Source organism: Phocoena sinus, chromosome 9, assembly GCF_008692025.1.
Source record: "Phocoena sinus isolate mPhoSin1 chromosome 9, mPhoSin1.pri, whole genome shotgun sequence".
NCBI classification, from domain to species: domain Eukaryota; kingdom Metazoa; phylum Chordata; class Mammalia; order Artiodactyla; family Phocoenidae; genus Phocoena; species Phocoena sinus.
Genome location: NC_045771.1, coordinates 56,740,678 through 56,762,705, shown reverse-complemented (window position 1 = coordinate 56,762,705; position 22,028 = coordinate 56,740,678). Strand labels below are relative to the sequence as shown.

General features: G+C 40.1%; 1 protein-coding gene across 4 annotated transcripts in view; it reads left to right on the top strand.

Annotated features, from left to right (window-relative positions):
- Positions 1 to 22,028, top strand: part of CDK6 (cyclin dependent kinase 6) — a 234,408-nt gene that overhangs the window by 106,456 nt on the left and 105,924 nt on the right. For all 4 annotated transcript variants that reach the window (XM_032643379.1, XM_032643381.1, XM_032643382.1 and 1 more), the window contains exon 4: positions 4,152 to 4,319. In XM_032643379.1, coding sequence (XP_032499270.1) covers positions 4,152 to 4,319 — 168 coding nt within the window. The remainder of the gene's footprint in view (positions 1 to 4,151; positions 4,320 to 22,028) is intronic.

Here is a 22,028-nt window from a genome sequence, read left to right as displayed (position 1 = left end):
AGCTGTCAGTTTTGTGATTTACTGTATGGAATAAGTTGGTGTTTTCAATATCTGTTTATCTTATTTATTTATTTTTGGCTGCATTGGGTCTTCACTCCTGTGGACAGGCTCTCTCCACCTGCCGCAAGCGGGGACTACTCCTCGCTCTGCTGTGCGGGCTTCTCACCGCGGCGGCCTCTCCGGCTGCAGAACACGGGCTCTAGGCTCACGGGCCTTAGCAGCTGTAGCACGCAGGCTCAGCAGTTGTGGCTCACGGGCTCTAGAGCGCAGGCTCAGTAGTCGTGGCACACGGGCCTAGCTGCTTTGCGGCATGTGGGATCTTCCCAGACCAGGGCTCAAACCCGTGTGCCTGTATTGGCAGGCGGATTCTTAAGCATTGCGCCACCAGGGATGCCCTTCAGGATCTTTTGAAACTAATCATACCTTTTGTGTAGTTGGAAAAAATGACCCAGTGATAAAACTTTTTCCCATTAGAAAAGCTTGAGGTAGATTTTCAGTTTGCTTGTTTGTTTTGTTTTCAAAGAAGTAAGAGGATTACTGCTCTAGAACACCTAAGAGAAACTAATTGTTGTTACAAGGCTTTGAAGACTTCTGGTGTTCAGACTGAAGTCTAGAGTCTTTTTAGGGGAGTTGCCAAGGATAAAACCCCATCTAAAGTCACTGGGAGCCAGACTTCATTCCATGATGGTGTCTGGTTAAAACATGCTCCCATGTCACATGTTTCAGAAAGATACAGATTGAGGGCCTCCAGTGACTGTTTATCATTAGTGTGACTAGACATTTTATACCAGAATTGTGCATTGTAACATTAAAAGGTTTTAAACCTATGTTTAACTTAATTGGCAGTATCCATAGTTTCATTGCGTTGCATCGCTAGGATTACTGGGAAATATTTGAGTCTTGTATAAGACGGATTAATTTAGTTTAAAATCTTGAGGAGCTAATTTAAAAGTATGTCTCATGATACTATAAATTGAGATAGAACAGATGATAAGCTTAAGTAGAGAATCCTTTGAAATGTCTTTGATCAAAGCACTGCTTGTGATTCTGAAGGAAAGGTGTTTTTTATTTTCTTGCCTTGTTTAGTGTTACAGTTGATTCATTCATATAATTCTCAGGAAATGGGACAAGAGTTCTCATTCTATTGTGACCAGAGTTCCTAACATAGGTGCATATATTTCCCTTTTCAGATTAGGTGTTCCCTTTTCAGATTAGGTATTCTGATGAAAGATTAGATGTTCTGATGAAAGTTTGGGGTGGGTCCCCAAATCATACTTACTACAAGCCCATAATGCTCATCAACCTACCTCGCAATGGAATTACTGAAGGAAATGAGATTTGGGGCAATTTTTTAAAAAATCGTTAACTCAAGTCTTACTAGTTCAAAACTCTAATTATAGCTGGATATTATAGGTTTAAAAGAAAACCCAGTTTGCTAACCAAAAAACTTTTTAAGTAGCCTAATAAAATCTAAAGAGTGGTAATTCCTATGTAGAACCAACTTTTTATACATCCATAGGTGTCATTACATGGAATCAATGTTAGTGCCAGTATATGTGTTCTCACTGCCTAAACTGTGCTTTTATATGATGTTAAGAAGTCATTTTCATCTACACTAGCCTTTAGAACTAGACTCTTAGTATATGTACCAAAATAACACAACTAAAACCAAATAGTAATGATTATGGCATAGGAAGGAAAACTATGCAGCCATTAAAAATCATATTGTATAAAAAAGTTATATTTTAGAAGAAGTTTGTTGAAGTGGCAAAATATTCATAATGAATTGTTAAATGTTTTTTAAACAACTGTAAAATGTGTACAGAATAACAATTTTTATTTATAAATATGTTATATTTATATATTATATTGTATGTGATATATATTGTTTATAATATTTATATATTATATAGAGATATAATATATTTATACCTCCAAATATAGCAGTATCTGTTTAAAAGATGTGAAAGATAAAAGTTAACAGTAAAGTTTTCTCTCTTCTGAGTGGTGGGATTTTGCATGATTTTTGTTCTTCCTCTGGATTTTTAATAAAATTTTTAAAAAGCTTCTATATGCATTAAGCATGTACCAATTTTATAATTAAGGAAACTGTAGTGTGTGCTGTGTAAATACACAAATAAAAGCAATACATATGTATTTAAACTCAGTAGTTCAGGCTTTTCATAAATTAAGATGGGCCTTATTAGTATAATTAATTGGTTCAGATTTTTACATATTTATTCTACTAATTGGCTGCTTAAACTGTTTGAACAATGAAACATGAACCAAGCACATTTATTCTTTGTACTGTTTTAAATGGTTGGTGCTTAGTTTATAAGAAGCTAAAGATGACAAGCCAGCATGACATTAGTTTAGGTTAGTCATGCTGTTTAAAATCCACTGCTTACAAGTCATGTGCATGTGTTTCCAATAAAGACTTATTTGCTGCAGCAGTAGATTACTTTCGTTAACATTTTGTGCTTCATTTTCACACTCTTGTTTATTCATTCCAAGTTGTTTTACCCTCAGTGGTTCTTAAGTCTTGAAGGACTGTTTGTCCCTCAGCAGTGCAGTCTTCTCCAGAGTTTTCATCTTTGGAAACTTAGAAGGTAATCCCAGCCAGTTCATCAGATCCATTTAGGTGGCGCTCAAAAAGAATTCCAGTACACCTGTGTCATTGCGCACTTGCTTAGTGCTCTGTTCACTGACCTTGTGGCACTGGCCACATTTTCTTCTAGTTGTTTGTTACTCTGTCTCCCCCAGGAAACGGGACACTTCAACGATTATCATTTGTTGAATGCTAACCGTGTGCCAGAAACTACTTCTTTACATGCGTTACTTCATTTAAATCTCGTATTATGAAAAGTAAGCACTGTTTTCTCCTTTTTATAGGTGGAAAACTAAGGCTTTGGTTTTGAATAAGCCAGGATATAAAGATAGAACTCCCTGAAGGAAATACCAGTACTGTAAACCAATAACTAAATACAGTCCAGCTGATGAACAAGTGTGTCCTCACAGCCCCTGCCAGCTCTGAAGCCCCTGATGCTACCTAATCATTTCTCTAACCTTTATATGAACAAAATCATTCCATCCTCCCTTTACACACCATTCTCACAATATTTGGGGAGGGGGGTAGGTCAGTCTTATTAACCCCAGATTTCAGAGGGCCATATCATGGTCACTATCTTAAATTCCTACTTTCAGAAAGTTTCCGAGTTTTAAATTTTGTATCTGATTTTATCAGCTCTAAAATTAGAAGAAGATGTGAGTTGGTTTATTTTCTGAATGCCCCCCCCCTCCATGCTAGCTGATACCGTCAGCAGTAAGTGCTGCCATTTATTGAATGCTGACTACTGTCGGTGCTGTACAAACAGTGATCCTGTGAAGTAGGTTTTCCTATTTTTACAGACCTGAATACTGAGGCTTGGCGAGGTTAAATGGTTTACCCGGTTTTCCATGCTCATTCAATCATTGATCTAATGAAGAAGTGCATTGGGGATTTGAATCCAGTTTTCCTGGACTCTGGTTTGAATCAAGACTCTGTCTTTTGCTAGTAGTGTTACTTTGGGCTAATTATATACACTTACTGTGGTATCAGTTTCTTGACCTGTAAAATGGGTCAGTGATATTGTTTACCTCAGTGTTGTGGTGTGGATTAAGTGAGTTGCTAAAGAGAAGGTCTTTAGAGCAATGCTTGACACATAGTGACGGCTAAGTGATAGGTGCTATAATAATAATAAGAACTATCATTAATGTTATCATTGTTTACTGGATTTTAATTGTTGGAATCATGTATTAAATCCTATAGAAGTATATGAAGTAAAAAGTGTCCCTCTCTCACCAACTACTTCCTCTCCCCAACATTAACCATGGACACCAGTTTGGTGTACATCCTTCCAGAATATTTCCTATGCCATCTGAAACTATTTTTAAATCATCCTTTCATTAATGAAATACAGGTCAAGAGTGAAATTTTTTGTAGTGATCTTGAAAATGGGAGAGTGGAACAGTAGGGGGAAACGAATTCATTCATTCAGCAAATATTTATGCAATGCTTTCTGTATGCCAAGCACTTTTCTAAGTGCTGAGGATTTAGCATGTTGAATTTCTGTTTTGACCATTGATTGATTTTCTTTTTTGGTTTTATTTAGGATATGATGTTTCAGCTTCTCCGAGGTCTGGACTTTCTTCATTCTCACCGAGTGGTACATCGTGATCTAAAACCACAGAACATTCTGGTGACCAGCAGTGGACAAATAAAACTGGCTGACTTTGGCCTTGCCCGCATCTACAGTTTTCAGATGGCTCTTACCTCAGTGGTGAGTGAGAAAGTGCTGTTCTTTAATTAAACTTAGTTTTCTGCTTTTGAATGACAAACTGCCCCCATTCCAGGCCCCTAATGTTATTACTGCCCGTGGTCAGTTGGTGGACAGAATGCCTTTGCACTTTTTATATAGCAGGCAGTAGGAGGAAAGTGTTATGCTTACAACTACAGACATATCTGGGCTGGGCTTGTTGTGGACAGAACCCATTGCAGAAATAGACGGTTGCTTCTTAGCCACTAGAAAGGAATCAGTTATAAGTTTCCAAATGGTTTTGCCATATGGCTTTTTGCCATAACCACTGTGTTCAGAGCTGCATATATAGTGTCTAGGGAAACATAGCTCAAGGTCAGCGAGGAGAGAGCACCAGGAATGTTGACCTGTCTGCAGCATCCTAGTTTGAGAAACAGCCAGGTACCTGCACAGGTGTATGAAAGCACTCCTGTGAAGCTGTGGTGCGTGGACTGTAAAGAAATTAAATTTACAGTGAACTTGGATGATCTGTGAACAAGTAGCACCACCCTGCCGGGTGAAGGCTTCATCCAAGCCAAACTACGAAGAGTAAACCCAAAGGCTCTATTTTGGCAAAGAATGACAGTTATTCTGTTTTTTTCCTCATTCAGACACAAAACCATACTAGCTACTCGCTCTGGTTAGCTTCTATTTCTCCTTATAGTTCATTGCTTCTGAGATGAATTTTCATGAAATTCTGCACCCAAAATATACAAAGAGGAGCCTAGAAGCAGACATTAATATCCCTTGTCTTTGAAGGACCTGTTTTCCATGCAGTGAATTCGCGCATAGATTTTTTTTTTAAAGCCAAGTCATGTTCCTTTGCTGTGCTACTTATTTGGGGCAGGAGGTTGATATGGAGAATTCCTTTGATTCCATGAAGGCTACAAACATTGCCCTCAAAGCATTATATTAAGCCTTAAGTAAAAGAATCTTCTTGGGTCAGTATGCCATTTTCTACATATAGTCCATCTTTAGCCTCAAAGTGGTTCTCAGTTAAGGGCAGCACTGCCCTGGGGGGAGGGGGAAACATTGTTGAGAAATGTGTGACGGCATCTTTGGTCATCATAACAACTTGGGGGATGGTGGTGGCCACAAGGAGGCTAATATTCTGCACAACAAAGAATTGTTTCCCCAAATTCCAGTAATGCCTCAGCTGAGAAGTAGAAATTCAGGAGGGGAGTTGGAAATTCTCTAAGAGAGGTAACTTGCCTTAGAAAAACATTCAATTTGCAAAAGTGTTCTGCTTCCTCACCCTGGAAATACAGATACTAGAACCTGGATGTGTAAGATCACATACTTTCCCAACATTATATACTTTACCTAGGGCATCAGAATTTTTACAGAGGATTCCTTAGAATGTGTCGCTGTTGTTGAAAGATAAATCATTCTTGTTTCCTCTTTGCCCAACATACACCGTCACTTTTGAGAAGACAGGACATGAGACGGTGTTTAAAGGATAAGTCTCCAATTTGGGCTGGGTCAAGTGAGCCCTTGTGTTCTTATATAATCACACCAGAAAGGGCTGAGTCTATGTGTTTCCCCAGTGGGAAGGGTGAGGTAGGCTGCAGCTTCCCTAGGAAGTAGTTTCGTATGTTGTTTCAGGGCCCTGGGGGGAAGCTTGAATAGGCTTTGCGATCCGGACAGTCATCAGGGGAGCTTATGGAAGGAACCAGTCTCCTTTGGTACATTAATTGAGGGAAGGATGAGCGGTAACTGAGACACTGTATTTTGATCCCCCACAACTGGGCACTGAAAACCATAAATAAAAACAGGAAACCCAGTTGGGTTTGTTCTTTTTTTTCTTATTAAATTTGAGGAATGATAGCCCAGCTTGTGCGTAACACCAATTAACATTCCATTCTTGCTGAAAGTTGATATGTTCAGACAGGAAAATGGAGACAAATGATTTCATACAGAAAAGGGGAAAGGCAGTTGTAAATACCTGATTTTTCAGTATGTAGTTTGTATTGCATACTCTGTATTTCTTATGTGACATAAAGTAAAAAATATTAGCAACTGGGAAAGACACTGGAACAAATTCAGACTTTATTTGAAAGAGTCATAGTTGGAACTTAATAATAAAGAATATGATTCCTGTAGGGTACCACATTAAAATTTTTTCCCACTGTTTATTTTTCTTTTTAAGGAAAAATCCATTTCTATAGTGATACATTGGTTTATGTACACACAGTGACACATAAAGGCCTGGGATCAGTTTTTTCAGACTGAACTGGTATTTATTTTTTGTATTTCTTGAAGAGAAAAGGACTACACTCCACTTCCTGGAAATACACATTTTTTAGTGAGTTATGTCATACAGGAACTGGGAATCAACTTGATTTGTGGAATGTTAAAGAAATTTACAAGTTAACTGATTCGAAACTGACATTTTGCAGCCAGGAGAAATGCTAATAATATAATACTTACCTTCCAAAGCCTGACTCAAATGTCCCATTCTGGTACCCCCTGCAGAAATTAATCCCCGCCCCCCCCCCCATTGTTTCCAGAGTAACGTCTTATTAATGTCTTTCATAATACTGCTTTCTATCTTGTTTGTAATTATGTAGGCGTTTTATTTATCAGGCTGTAAGCTCCTTGAAAGAGTTGGCCTTTGGGGTAGAAATTAATTTAGGACAGTCATCATAAGCCCGGACTCTAGTTGTGGCTGTAGTTGGTATAACATAGGGCCAAACTACTGGGCTTGTCTTCATCTGATAAGGGAGGGCTAAGTGCCCTTAACTGGGTGCCTCCTGCATGACCTTCAGGTGTCCTTAGGGAGTATTGGGTTCTTGCTGCTCAGTATACAGAGTGCACATGTACCCCTGGAGAGGAAGGGTTGTTTATACCTATTTCTCTCAAGGGTGTAGAATCAAGGACGGGCCCCTGGCCTGGGTTTCATGCCTTAGAGGAGCCTGCGCTGACCCTGCTCCTGCCTTGCCTCCCTTGATGGGGCACAGAACCCAGGGTTCCTGAGACCCAGCCGCACTCAGGGCATTGGAATTCCCTGACTGAATGGGAACTGCACGGGCTCTTCTCAGTCCTTACTCGTAACGGCAGATTGGGCCACCTGTGTCCTCACCCCATGCATAAGGGGCAGCAGTTTGCAGACATCGGACAGAATGGGGACACACAGACTGGGGTGGCCATAAACACCGCGTGAGGCCCTTTGTCCTGCAGGGAGGAGCTGGGGATGTGAAGAGAAGTAGGGCCTGTTACTCAATGCCTGGCATGGGTTCTACTTATCAGAAGAGTTTCTGTGAAACCCTGAAAATCAACTTCTGTGACCTGTATTGAAATAACTACATTTGTGGAGAACCAGAGAACAGGTTAGAGGGAGCTTCTTTCCATTGCACGTAAGTGACATGTACGAACATGACCAACGTGATTATATGTAATCTTTATGGCAGATGCATTTCAAGAACACAGGCATACCTCGTTTTATTGCGCTCCATTTTATTGCATTTAGCAGACACTGCATTTTTTACAAATTGACGTTTTGTGGCAACCCTGCATCATGGCGCCATTTTCCAACAACAGTTGCTCATTTAATGCTTCTGTGTCACATTTTGGTAATTCTAGCAGTATTTCAAACGTTTTCATTATTATATTTATTGTGGTGATCTGTGATTAGAGATCTTTGATGTTACTATTTCAAAAAGATTATGCGCTGCTGAATTTTTTAGCAATAAAGTATTATTTAAGTAAGGTATGTACATTTTTTAAGACATAATCGTCTTAAACTTAAACTCGTCTTAAACTCTGATCGTCATGAAGTCCTATGAACAGCAGCTCAGGGAGAGAGCAGGTCTTAACTTCTCTGTTTATGATGAAAAATCCCTATTTTTTTTTTTTTCCTGAACTGACCCATACAGCATGTAGGGTGATACTGTTGCCATTGGATTTGGTGGTTTGGGAACTCCTTATCAACCATCTCATTTTGAAAGTGGGGAAACTGAGACTCAGACGAGCAGTCTGTAACCAGGTTAAGTCTGAATTCGCCAAATAGATTATAAATGGCTTGGAGAGTACTAATGTTTATATTCTGGCTCTCGCCCATCATCCCCTCTCCCTTCCTCTTCTCCCCACGGTGGGATCCAATACTTTAGAGGGTATCAAACTAGGTTCTGTAGACCTCTTGGGTTCTACAAAGGGTATGCAGAGATTCCAGAAATATTCAACAATCCATTTTTTGAGACATGTTGTAAGTCTTGTTAAAATTGTAATTAAAAAACAACTAGCTCATGTCATATTTTGACACAGTGGGGAACACTGAGGCATGAACTTTTACCTCCTGGTTAACTTGTTATTTATGTAGACCTCAGAATAAAACTTCTTTTGCCACAGTTGTGAATACTGGAACCTCTTGTAAATGTATCATTGCTTAGGAAAAATCAAGTGTTCTCTTGATTCACTCCTGTGTGTATCTGCTCCCTTAAAATCATCCAAGTGCCCGTTCACGACAGCGCACGCATCGTGCTATGCTCACCGTATGACATGAGACCACTTTGGGGGCCGTTCAGAGCAGTGCTGGGGTTGACGTTTTTATATCCAGATGTAATTGCCAACGCCCGTGCAGTTAGAACCAGTCACTCTGCAGGACAGCCACCGTGAAGCCACCTGTGGATAGAGAGGAGGCTGTACCTTAAAATGAGGTCATTCCTTTTGGGGCCTCAGTAACTTCACATGCTGGGATGAAATCCAGGATTGGCCTGCCGTAAACCAATTTGTGTTCTGCAGTGAACAGTATTACAGTGACTTTTCAGTGTTTTTTTGGAGGGCCTTTATACAATCATTAGACAAAGGAGAGAATTAGCATTTTTCCTCCAAATGCCTGTGCCTAACACACAGTTTGGAGAAAAAATCCACTTTGTACCATAATGAAAGAGAGAGAATATTCTCCTGTCTTTTCAGTGACTTAGTAAAATTCTCACTAAGTGAATTACATTCTCCTTCGCCAAAGTTCTTTCTTTCCGTATTATCTTTCCTATTAAAAGACATACGTCTTCATATGAAAACATTTTCCAGTCTGTAGAAATAATCAAAAGATAACAAGATAACTGAGCATGGGAAGACTTTTGACAGCTCTACAAATTATAAAAGTTCACTCAGGGATTTTTTTATATGGAACTGATAAGATTCCCCAAATTGCCTTATTTAACATCACTCATTTATTTAGTACCACAAGAATCACAAAAAAACAAATTGCTTACATCCTCTCCTTATGCCTCTGGCAACAGATGGTTTCCTCTTCTAATGCCAGCATTGGTAGCGTTTAGTAAACATTAAAGAAACCTTGTGGATTCAGAAACTTTTTGATAATCCTGGGGTAGAAAATTAATGAAATGGAGTTGTGGCAGTCAGTCAACAAATATTGATCACTTTCCATGAGCCAAGCACTGTCAATGAACCTGAGGGACCATGGTGAATAGAAGCGGACAAGGTCTCTGCTCTCATGGAGCTCATAATCACAATGGGGAAACAGATCTTAATCAAACAGTCACACAAAGAAATGCATAGTTAGAAACAGAGACAAGTGCAATAAAGGAAAGGGACAGAGTTCTATGAGGCCCTGTGACTCCGAAGCCCTCGAAGCCCTCGTGGGCTGGGGGTCAGGGAAGCCCTCCCTGCTCACCCACACCGGGATGTGAGATGCTCAGAGAGGTCACCAGCCCCCTTCGCTCAGAACCTGCCTGGATGTGGGCCCCACGGATGTGCACATCATGCAGTCTGTGCTTATTTTCTCTGTTTCTGTTTGGAATAGTTCATTTTACAGCACCCAGCTGGCACCACCAAGTTGACAAAGTGAAGCAGGACCAGAGATCAGAGAACAATGTCATCTTTTACAGAAGAAAATAAATTGTTTATGCTTGTTTCCTCTTCGTGCGTGTTGTATTTACTATGGGGACCTGGCAGGGTTTGTGCCCCGGCTTGGGCAGCCGAGTTGCTCCCACAGAAGCCTGCAAAGGCTGCCAGTGAGTACTGAGTAAATCAAACCAAGAGCATGAACCGAGTATAATGGAAAAAACCCAAAGCCCTGTCGCCTCAGCACCTCAGTGAAAGTGCAGGACACACCTCAGAAGCCGAAAAAGGCTCCTGTAACTCCCTTCCCACTCGACCTCTCCTTGCCATGACACAACCAGGTCTGTTTTGTGAAAACTTCCAGTTGCCAGTACATATTTCATAGTTAACAATGGAGTGTTTGTGCCGGTTTCGTTTTCACTTTCACCAGTGAGGGAAGTAGAGCACAATGGGGCAGTGCACAGGGCTGGGAACAGGACACGTTTTCTTTAGGATTCCCAGGACTGGGTACGTGGAAAATGCCAGAGCCAAGACAAACATGAAAACCCATCCAGATTCTCCGTTACGCATTCTCAGTGGCAGTAAAACACATTTTGAGTTGCCATCTGATAGGTTGGCTCTGCCTCTGCAGTAAAGGCAAATGCTCTTGACCACTGTGAGCATTGCTTCCATGTAGAAAGAGAATGTATTCCATGCAATACAGGATGCTGCTGTAGGTGCGCGCGCGCGTGTGTGTGTGTGTGTGTGTGTGCACGCGTGTGGGGGTGGGTATTTAATTGCTCCAAGTATACTTGTGAAGTTCATCAAACAACTGCTTTTCTTGTTTATAAAAGATAGTCATTCATTTGACTCACCTAATTCTAGCTCCTTCCTGAGTTGTCACTGTTGAGAATCAGTTCTGGACAAAAACAGTTTAACTGTATCGTTACTGCCTGGAGGATGTTTTACTCAGAGAAAGGACGGGATGCTCTTTTCTTCCTCCATACATCTGTTCAGCCAGCTAATGTCCTATCGAGGTATGGTATAGACAGGGTCTGGTTGTCACCTGGTTGTTTACATTCCATCCTACAGACACCCTGTGTGATGCCATTCAAATTTCAGAAGCTTGAGGCCAAGTTTGAGCGTAAAGACCAACTATTGTCTTAAGGTTGACGAGACCAAATGCTTTAAAGAAGTTTTGCAGCCGAAGGGTTTCTCAGAGATGCAGAAGATGGAAAAACTTCTGTTGCCTCTTCCACTTAACATTCTTATGGGAATATGCCTTCTGTGCTTGGTCAGGGACTAGTCTGTCAAACTGTTTAATGAGATAATTCCGTCTCCCCTAAATTTCCTTAACTCGTGTCCCGTTAGGTCCATTCAATGGAGTATGAGACACAGTCCTTGGAATTGAATATAAAACAATGTCTCTATAACTTGGATTTTTACATCCTCTTTAATTCTTGGGATGTGTGCGCTTCTTGTGTTTTACAGGTGTCACTGCTTACTTCCTTGTATGGAAGGGAAGGGTGGCAGTATCTTCATTTTGCTTGGGCTTCGCTAATCTCCTAGTGCGAGTTCCTGAGTTGTGATGTGTCACTGAAATTGTTACATTGGCCATAGCCATTTTTATTTGCGCAACGCCAGGGTTGTACTACTTTTGTGTTTCCCACAGTGCCTTTCTGGCACATGGTAGGCACTTGATAAATACATGGTGAATGAATGAAACGAATCCTTGTGATTCTCCAGTGCCTAAAGAATGAATTCCAACTCTGTAGCATGGTATGCAGAGAGGGTTTTGCAGTGTAGCCCCAACCTGCCCTTCTGTACTCTCACTCCCACCCAGAAATCACCCCCATACACATAAAGGCATATTCCTTATCATCTAACACCATCAGATTTCTCACTACTCTTTTAAGTTCTTTCACAACTCCCTACTTTCACAAATGAATGAATTTCCAACTCTGCTTTTTCCATGTTGCTGCTGGGGGTCATTGCATCATCATTGATAAGCATCTAAAGATTTGTTTGTTTGTTTTAGATTCAGCTTTCACCTAAATCTTCCCAGTTGCCCACAGCATCACTCCCTGATAGTAACTGGAGCTCTGAGGGAGTAACAGTTACACTTTGAATATCTGTCTGGGCAGCCAGTCCTAACCTTCAGATAATTATTGTTCTTCATCCCTACTTATTCGAGATGACAAGCCTTCCTACACCTCCCCAGCTTGTGCACTTACATCTTCTACGTGGTATGCTTAAATTAAAAATTAAGACCTTTAGGGATCTTTGAAGGAACCGTAGTGTCACAGGAAAAGGTTGAAAATGTCTGCATTTTTGTTTCTTTTAGTCATTTTATTTAGTCCACTTGGGTTCTTGAGAAGATTAAGTACATGTTTTTCTTTCTTTTTTTTTTTGCGGTACGCGGGCCTCTCACTGTTGTGGCCTCTCCCGTTGCAGAGCACAGGCTCCGGACGCGCAGGCTCAGCGGCCATGGCTCACGGGCCCAGCCGCTTCGTGGCATGTGGGATCTTCCCGGACTGGGGCACGAACCCGTGTCCCGTGCATCAGCAGGCAGACTCTCAACCACTGTGCCACCAGGGAAGCCCCGTGTTTTTCTTAATCTGTATAGGTCTCTCCAGCAGTTCAGCTCAGACTTTTATATGATTGCTTTGTCATGCTGGATTTTCTTTCATATTGTATTGACTTTATTGCTGATATTTCAAATGTGTTTCTCAATGATGCTCTTTGGGCTGCTGAACAAGTCCTCTTGCTGCTACCACTTTCTGTTTTCCTTTTCTCTAGGGATTGAAACACAGGGTGAGTAACATTGTGGCACCCAACATCTATAAGGATACTTATGATTTTTAAGTCCCTCATAAATTTGAATGTTAAAATTTACAGTTGGCTTTGGAGGAATAATCTACCTTCAGGTCTCAGGGAAACATCCAAAAGAAGGAAGGGGAAAGTGTAGGAAAATTTACTTTAGCACTGCTCTTATATTTATTTTGAAGGCTGGCAGCATCTAAAAGTTGGTCTGTAAATTTAACAACTCAACCATAAAAACCCCAAAATAAAGGAGAAAAATCTCTACTGCTTCTAGGTTTGGGTACTAACATAAAGTTACAAGATTTCTCTTCAGCCATTTAACAATTTTTTTTTTAATTTCTAAAGCTATCCTTCCCTTTCTTCTTTACCATTTTTATTTTGATGAATTACTTTTTAAAGGTCACGATGCTTTGAAATGTATGGACATGTTTTCTGAACACTGTTGATAGATTCCACGGTGATGCTACGGCTATCTGCACCTTATGTAACGCTGGATGATTTCAGTGAGGTGGGGACCGCACATGGTATCAGTTCTTGTGGGAAAATATGCTTCAGTGGCTTACTGGCACTGCTCTTGGAATGTGGCATTTAAAAGTACCTTTTTACAGTGGGAAAGAATTCTGTCAAGAATAAACAGTCTGACCTTGTTAAATGGGCCAAAGTTGGTCTGTAACCTAGTTCCAGAAAACTAGCTTTTACTAGTTTAGAAAAAGCAGATGAGAAAAATTACAACTAAAACTTTCTAAAGAATGGAAAAAGTTCCTATGAAGAATATGAAATAAGTTCCAGAAATGAGGGTCTTCATATATACTCATGAAAATGTCTTTACTGGACTATAAAATCCCATTTTTCCAGAGTGGATGAAAGATGAGGGCTACAGCTCGTCAGAAAAGCAGATTTTCTTTTTCCTGGAAAGACAAGACTGTCTTATTGAAAGGAGCTGTGGGAGGGGCCTTGTAGCACGGACCAACCGTGGGAAACCAGCCGGCTTGGGGAGATGAAGAAGTAAAAATTGCCGCTGACTCCCCATTGCCCACAGGTTAAAAAGTCTCTGTACTCTGAGCTGTGGGTTGCAGCAGTCTGTTCCTCACCTTTCTCTCCATCCCCTCCCTCCCCCCCCAACCTCAAACCCACACACACACACCCATGCTCTTGCCACTCCAGACCTCCTTCCTCTTGCTTGAAGGGATATGCCATTAGATTTTGTACCTCTAGGCCATTAGATCTTCTCTCTGCTTACCCTGCCTTTCCCCTTTTCAGCCTAACAAACTCCTACTCAATCTTCAAGACTCAGGGCAAATGCCACTTCCTCCCAGAAGTTGGCCTGACTCTCTAGGATAAAGTTAGGCACTTCCTCTGTGTATCTTTGATTTGCCTCTAATATAGTAGCTATCATGTGATAGTGTCCCCATGGGTTTGCCATCGATTTAAAAAAGAATAACATTGTAATATTTGCTGTAGCACTTAAGGTAGCAAGTCACAGGCATGTGGTATTGCTCTGTGAGTGTTTGTAGTGTGCGTGTGTGTGTGTGTGTGTGTGTGTGTGATGAAATAAGAGGTTTCTGAGTAGAGGAGGTAGAGAGAGGCTGGCTTGTGTGGGGATACTGAGTGAGACTGAGAAAGGGATGCTTCCCCCCAAACATCAGCTTTCCTGAAAGGTGTCACTACAGCCTGTATCTGCATCCATTTTGAAATTTCAGTGTCAGGAACAAAACTTGTTTTATTAATCACTTTCATTGCTAAATCCTGTGTTTATATTTAAATGATATTCTGAAAAAAGAAGATTTCACTGCTTTTACTCAGATGCATGACTGTCAAGGAGTTGGTTGGTTGGGTGTTGTCTGAGTGGGCTAGAGCTCAAAGATGGTAGTTCTAGTCACAACCACTTTTAATGTTAAACTACTAATCTATCAGTAATAACTTAAATTGAGGAAAATTTTTAATGAGTTATAGTAAAAACTAGACTTTGTGTTCTAAAAAAATGTGTAAGTTAAAAAAACTAAAAAAACTGTGCAAGTTAAAAAAAACTAAGTTAAAAAAACTAACGTGTAAAATAGATAAACAGTCAAGTACTTTGCAGATGGGCTTATGGCAAGGTTTTTCAAAAGTAGCCTCTGCAATCGAAACTAAAATTTAATAGATTAAAATTCGTTTTCTGAAGCCTTTCCAGGATTGTATATATCATGTAAAACTACTTATTCTGTCTGATCACTCTAGTTCTTACTGGTTCTTACATACAAAGGTAGTAAAAAAAAAAAAAAAAAAAAAAAAAAGCCAAAATAGTCCATTGTGAACTTATTTTTTTCTTAATTAATTTATTTTTGGCTGCGTTGGGTCTTCATTGCCGCACACAGGCTTTCTCTAGTTGCGGCGAGTGGGGGCTACTCTTCGTTGCGGTGTGTGTGTTTCTCAGTGCGATGGTTTCTCTTGTTGAGGAGCACGGGCTCTAGGCATGCGGGCTCAGTAGTTGTGGTGCACGGGCTTAGTTGCTTCGTGGCATGTGGGATCTTCCTGGAGCAGGGATTGAACCCGTGTCCCCTGCATTGGCAGGCGGATTCTTAACCATTGCACCACCAGGGAAGCCCCATTGTGAATTTAAAAGTGTTACCATCCAGGAAAAAAAGAGACTCACAATGGTACAATGTTCGGGTACAATGTTCCTTTTGTACCTGAACAAAAATTGGCCACTATCATCATGGCTTTTACTGGCATGTTGAGGTTAAAAATGTAGCACAACATTTAGGATTTTGACAATATTGAGTAAACAATCCATTGAAGTGAGAAAAGCATCTTCAGGTTTGAACTTGCTTTAATAATGTTATAGTAAATCAAAATATAATCTTTGGGGACGTCCCTGGTGGCGCAGTGGATAAGAATCTGCCTGCCAATGCAGGGGACACGGGTTCACGCCCTGGTCCGGGAAGATCCCACATGCCGAGGAGCAACTAAGCCCATGAGCCACAGCTACTGAACCCGCAGGCCACAACTGCTGAAGCCCATGCACCTAGAGCCCGTGCTCCGCAACAACAGAAGCCACCACAATGAGAAGCCTGTGCACCGCAATGAAGAGTAGACCCCGCTCACCGCAACTAGAGAAAGCCCGTGCGCAGCAACGAAGACCCAACGCAGCCAAAAATAAATAAATATATAAAATCTTTGTCTTTTCTTTATACCTATTATTCTATTTTTATTTCTAAAATGATTCCTTGATTTTAGGACATGGGACTGAAATACCACATTTAAATTCCATGTTACTGCTACCATACCTATAGTATAATCCAAATTGTATTTTCTATCAGGTTTCTTTTTCATTGGTGGTTTATATGCTCCTATTTTTAAAGGAATCAAATTTTCTCAATATTGATTATAGTTCACAAGTATTGTTCTATTATATTTAAGAAAAATATATTCATAAATTGCTTTAAATATCCAATAATTATAGCATCCACTTGCTCTGTAATTTTATTTTTAGAAATTTGATGTAAGGAGACAATTTCTGGAGAGAAATTGAACAATTTGTACGATACAGTTCACCAGATTTTCTGCAGACATTTTCTCCAGTTTTTTCTCCAGCGTTTCCTTCCCTTTGTAGCATTTGTATACATGATTCAGTCCCTTCTTTCAAACTCTCATCTTTGTTTAATCAATTTTTTAAAATCTGCATTCTTTTTTGATTGCTAAAATTATTTGAAAATTCAAACATTCCAGATAGGTAAAAAAATGATAAGAAAAACTTCGCAATTATCTTTCCTCTCAGGAAAAACCACTATTAACAGTTCGGTGAATGAACTTTCATATCTTTTTCTGTTTATATGCAACCGTGTGTGTGTGCAAACACATAGAGCACAGTGTCCATACAGGTTATTTTTGTGGGGTTTTTTTTTGTTTACTTTTGTCCATTTAATTTATCTTACAGTCTTCCGTATCTAACATATAGCCTGTTTATTCTTTCTCTTACCTTCATGGTGTGAATATACGTAATAGTTTTACCTAGTCTCCTGGGATGGACCTTTGGGGAGTTTCTCTTTTGGGGCTACAGTGAACATCCTGGGCTTATATCTTTTTACCCAAATACTAATATTTTTGTAGGATAAGTTTCAAGAAAGGGCATTACCAAGACAAAAGATAAAGAGTATGCACATTTTTTTTCTTTTCTTATGTTTAGTTTTATAAGAAACTCCCAGACTGTCTTCCAGAGTGGCTGTACTGTTTTGTACTATCACCACCCTCAGCAGTGAGTGAGAGTTCCTGTGGCAGCACATCCTCGTCAGCATTTGGTGTTGTCAGTGTGTTAGATCTTGGCCCTTCGAGTAAGTGTGTAGTGATATTTCATTGCTGTTTTAATGAGCATGCACACTTCAAACTCTGATAATGCCAGATTGTTCTCCCAAAGGATTTCGCTTTCCCTCCTCGCCTCTTAACAGAACATGATTGAGCTCTGTCTTCTCTCTTCCTTTTTTTTTTTTTTTTTTTTTTTTTTTTTTTTTTCCGGTACGCAGGCCTCTCACTGCTGTGGCCTCTCCCGTTGCGGAGCACAGGCTCCGGACGCGCTGGCTCAGCAGCCATGGCTCACGGGCCCAGCCGCTCCGCGGCATGTGGGATCTTCCCGGACCGGGGCACGAACCCGCGTTCCCTGCATCGGCAGGCGGACTCTCAACCACTGTGCCACCAGGGAAGCCCTCTGTCTCCTCTCTTCTGAGTGTCTCTGGTGATCACCGTTGCTGGCCCTTCCTGATCCTCTTCCCCACTAAGAAAGCATCCTGAATGTTCCCACCTCAGCCCTTTCACAGATCTCACCCAGGTCCACCACTTTAACTCTCACGTCTGTGCGGAGACCTCCCAGTTTTCAGCTCGGCCCAGGGTCCCCTCTGAGCATCAGACCCTCAATCCCGCTTTTCCCTTCACGTCGCCACCTGGTGTCCCATGGGCAGCAGAAACATAACATCACCAAAATGTCACTCATTAGCTTCTCCCGGCCCAGGCAATTCTGCTTCATTTTCCTTTCTTTAGTTTTATTATTAGTAATCACCAAAACTGGAACCTCAGGTTTTTTTCTGGATTCATTTGTGTCAACATGCATTCGGCTACAGGTTCTGAATATTCAATCAGTTATATCTTGAATAATAGTAATTTTTAAATCTGACCTAAGAAGTCTGGAGATAAATAATTCTGCAATTAGTGCAGTTGCTCAGTGGTGTCATCTTGAGTCCTATAACCAATTATTAGGAAAATTCCATTCTCCCCTCCTCAGTGAATGACGTTTTCCCTCGTAGTCTCAAGATGACTGCTGCATCTTCAGGCATTACATCCTCATAAGACAGTGGTCTAAGCAGTGAGTAAGGGAGCTGGGGCCAAAAAGGGTTTCACTGCCTTTTTGATCAGGGAAGACAGTCTTTTCCAAAAGCTTTCTTCAGACTTTCACTTACTTTTCACTTACTCCCAGAACTGGATCAGATACCTACCCGCAGTCCAATCACATTGCAGGTAAGCATGTTTTTTGCTACGCAAGGAAAATCAGGTTGTGTTAGGGAGAGAGGGAATGTCTGCTCCTTGACAACCAACAATGACAGGCCTTCATTGATCTAGGAAACTCCCCAAGGCAACAGAGCCACTCTATAGGTAGAAACTTATGCTCCTGGTTCCTGTCAGAGGTGCACAGATATATTCAGTGATCTCTAATAAAATAGTTTATGCAGTATGGTGCTTTTTTTCCTTAGTGCTCCACGTATGTTAAAAGCAGAAAGCTTTAGAATTTTATGGGGATGTTGATTAGGCTAAGAATGTAGGCTTACTGCTGTCACCAGGAATATAATATTTTAGGTTCTTTAATAACAGTAATTAGCAAACAAGCAAACATTTGGGGAGCACTGGCAATCTGGCAATACAAGTGACATCTCCACATGCAAACTTGATTGGGTATGTCAGAAGCTAAGGACAGTTTTTAAAACAGTGAAGCAGCAAGAAATAGTCTGTTAAACTAATTACTTTTTTTTTTCTTTTTTGTTTTGCGGTATGCGGGCCTCTCACTGTTGTGGCCTCTCCCGTTGCGGAGCACAGGCTCCGGACGCGCAGGCTCAGCAGTCATGGCTCACGGGCCCAGCTGCTCCGCGGCATGTGGGATCTTCCCGGACTGGGGCACGGACCCGTGTCCCCTGCATTGGCAGGCGGACTCTCAACCACTGCGCCACCAGGGAAGCCCTAAACTAATTCCTTTTTAAAGGATATTAATTTCATTAATATATTATTTAGATATATTACTGTAATATATCAATATTTCTATTACAAGCATACCTCAGAGATTTTGCAGGTCTGGTTCCAGACCACTTCAGTAAAGCGAGTATTACAATAAAGCTAGTTACACAAATTTTTTGGTTTCCCAATACATATAAAAGTTATGTTTACGCTACACTGCAGTTGTTAAGTGTGCAGTAGCATTATGTCTAAAAAAAATGTACATACCTTTATTAAAAAATACTTCATTCCTGGGAATTCCCTGGCGATCCAGTGGTTAGGGCTTGGCACTTTCATGCTTTCACTGCTGTGGCCCAGGTTCGATCCCTGGTTAGGGAACTAAGATCTCGCAAGCCATACGGCATGGCCAAAAAAACAAACAAATAATTCATTGCTAAAAAATGCTAACCAACACCTTGAGCCTTCAGTGAGTCATAATCTTTTTCACTAGTAATATCAAAGATCACCAATCACATAACAAATATAATAATGATGAAAAGGTTTGAAATACTTTGAGAATTACCAAAATGTGACACGGAGACATGACGTGAGCAAATGCTGTTGGAAAAATGGTGCCAATAAGACTTGCTCAACTCAGGGTTGCCACAAACCTTCAATTTGTTAAAAAAAAAATGCAGTATTTGTGAAGCGCAATAAAATGAGGTATGCCTGTAGCTAGCTAATATATTTATTAGTTATTAATATACTTACATGTGTTTTTTAAAGTACTACTACTTACTTTTAAAAACATATGTATGCATAAATCTGAAGTTACCTGTACTTCTGTATTCTAACCAAATAAAGCTAGGTGAATCAGGAGGCAAGCATTGTTAGACATGGGAGAGTCAGGGAATGCTTCACAGGGGAGGTGATTTTTGAGCTAGGTCTTCAAGAATGAGGAGGAGTTTGCTTGGCAAGCAAAAGGGAAAGGTGTCCTCTAGGTACAGAATTGGGAAAGAGCAGAGCACGTGCACAAAAAAGTGAAAAGTACGTGGGTTGATGCGCAGGGTGTCTTGGGAGAACATGACCAAACTGTTTCTTTGTTTTTAAGGTTTCATTTTTTTTTTTCCAAAAGATCACTCTAATGCAATGTGATGAATGAATTGATAGGAGGCTTTGGCATAAATTAAGAAATTGCTGGCAGGGAGAACAGAGTGGAGGCTGTTTTAAAAGAGATATATGATGAGGGGCTGAGTGAAGGCAGGAAAGAGAAGAGATAGAAACTGTAAATGGAGATACAGAGAAAAGTAGGGAAAGCACGTCACAGGCCAAAGTCTGAAATGAAATTTACCTATGGAAAAAAAAGAAATAATGTTCATTTAAATTGAATAAATATCTGTGGTCATAATTCTCTTTGTATTACACTGTTGTGGATAATAATGTAGACACATACTCAAGACATAGCAGCCAATATCGATGTAATCATTACTATTTTTCTTGGCAGTGGTATAAATATATATGGTGATTTTTCTTGATGTGATGAACATTTCCATTCAAAATGGAATAGATGGTGTAATGTAGAATCTTCATGAGACATCTCACTAGTAGTTGTGTGAATCAGAAATTTTCCAGTGGTTTAGTGTTTCTCCCCATTGTAATTAAGATGAATCTATCAAAATGGCTTTTTTTCATTTACAGACAGAGCCTTTTTCTAAAAATATATCCTTTCATCAGGATTTAAATGATACGTGCTTTTAGCTTATTGGGCTGAAAGCCCCAGTAACATGGTTATAGTGTATCTAATCAGCCACCTGTCTTTCTGTTTCTCCTTTTTCATCCCCATAATCCAGCTTTTGCTAAAGTTGGCAAATTATATACCTCACATGTGGTCATTTTATGACCAAACCCTAATGAGGGTTATGTAATGTAAATGGCCACAAAATGCCGTTATTTACTCTTTTCATTAGACAACAAGGACCTTGAGGGAAGAAACCGGACATCACATATATTATGCTCACTAAATAGTAGTTGGTAATGATGATGTGCTTTTAAGATGTTTATGTCCATTATAAATGTAATATATCCTCATTACGGGCAAATTTGTGTGGTCTCGGTTTATCTCCTTCTTCATTCTCCTGGTCCAGCTTGTTCATTCATTTCAAAAAAAATGGTACCATGGATTTACTTTTCAGTTTTCAACGTCAGAAAGTCAAAGCAGGGTTTGAAAGAAAGATGTCCATAAATAAAGGTGTAAAATTAAATTAAAATTTAGCCATCACCACCATGTGTCCACCTCCTCCCAAATATCATACACTTGATAATGGCTGTTTCACTTAAAAGAATATTGTCACTTTCTTGAGGCTAGATGTTAAATTGGAAGCATTCGAGAAGATACCAGAATTTCAGAATTTAAACATCATATGCCTAGAGTTCTTTTTTATGTTGCATTGGTTTATCGTGTGTGTGTGTTTTCTATAGCTCATCAGGTATTGGTGAATAAATAGTTCACACCCTCCCAAGAGAATAAGTTCTTTCTTTTCTTTAAACAGTGACTCCATTGATCCTATTTTAGAATTTCTTCCCTTGTTTCTCTCTTCCTTCTTGGCAACCTTGTTTTTGAACTCTTAAATTGATTCAGGTGTTCCTGGAATATTCCTTTTCCTCTTCTACCATTTTCACCTACAGGCAGCGAGACTTTTTTTTCCAAAAATCTTGCTTCATTTAAGAAGCAGTGTACAGCACAGCCCATTGTCTAAAGGGACAGATTCTGGAACCTACTTAACAAGCTTTATGAACTTAAATTCTTTAGCCTTCTCTGTGTTTCTTATTTGTTAAAATGAGAAACATTATTTCTCAAAATAACTGCACCTACCTTATAGGATTGTTGTGGGAATTAAGTAAATTCATACGTGAAAAGAA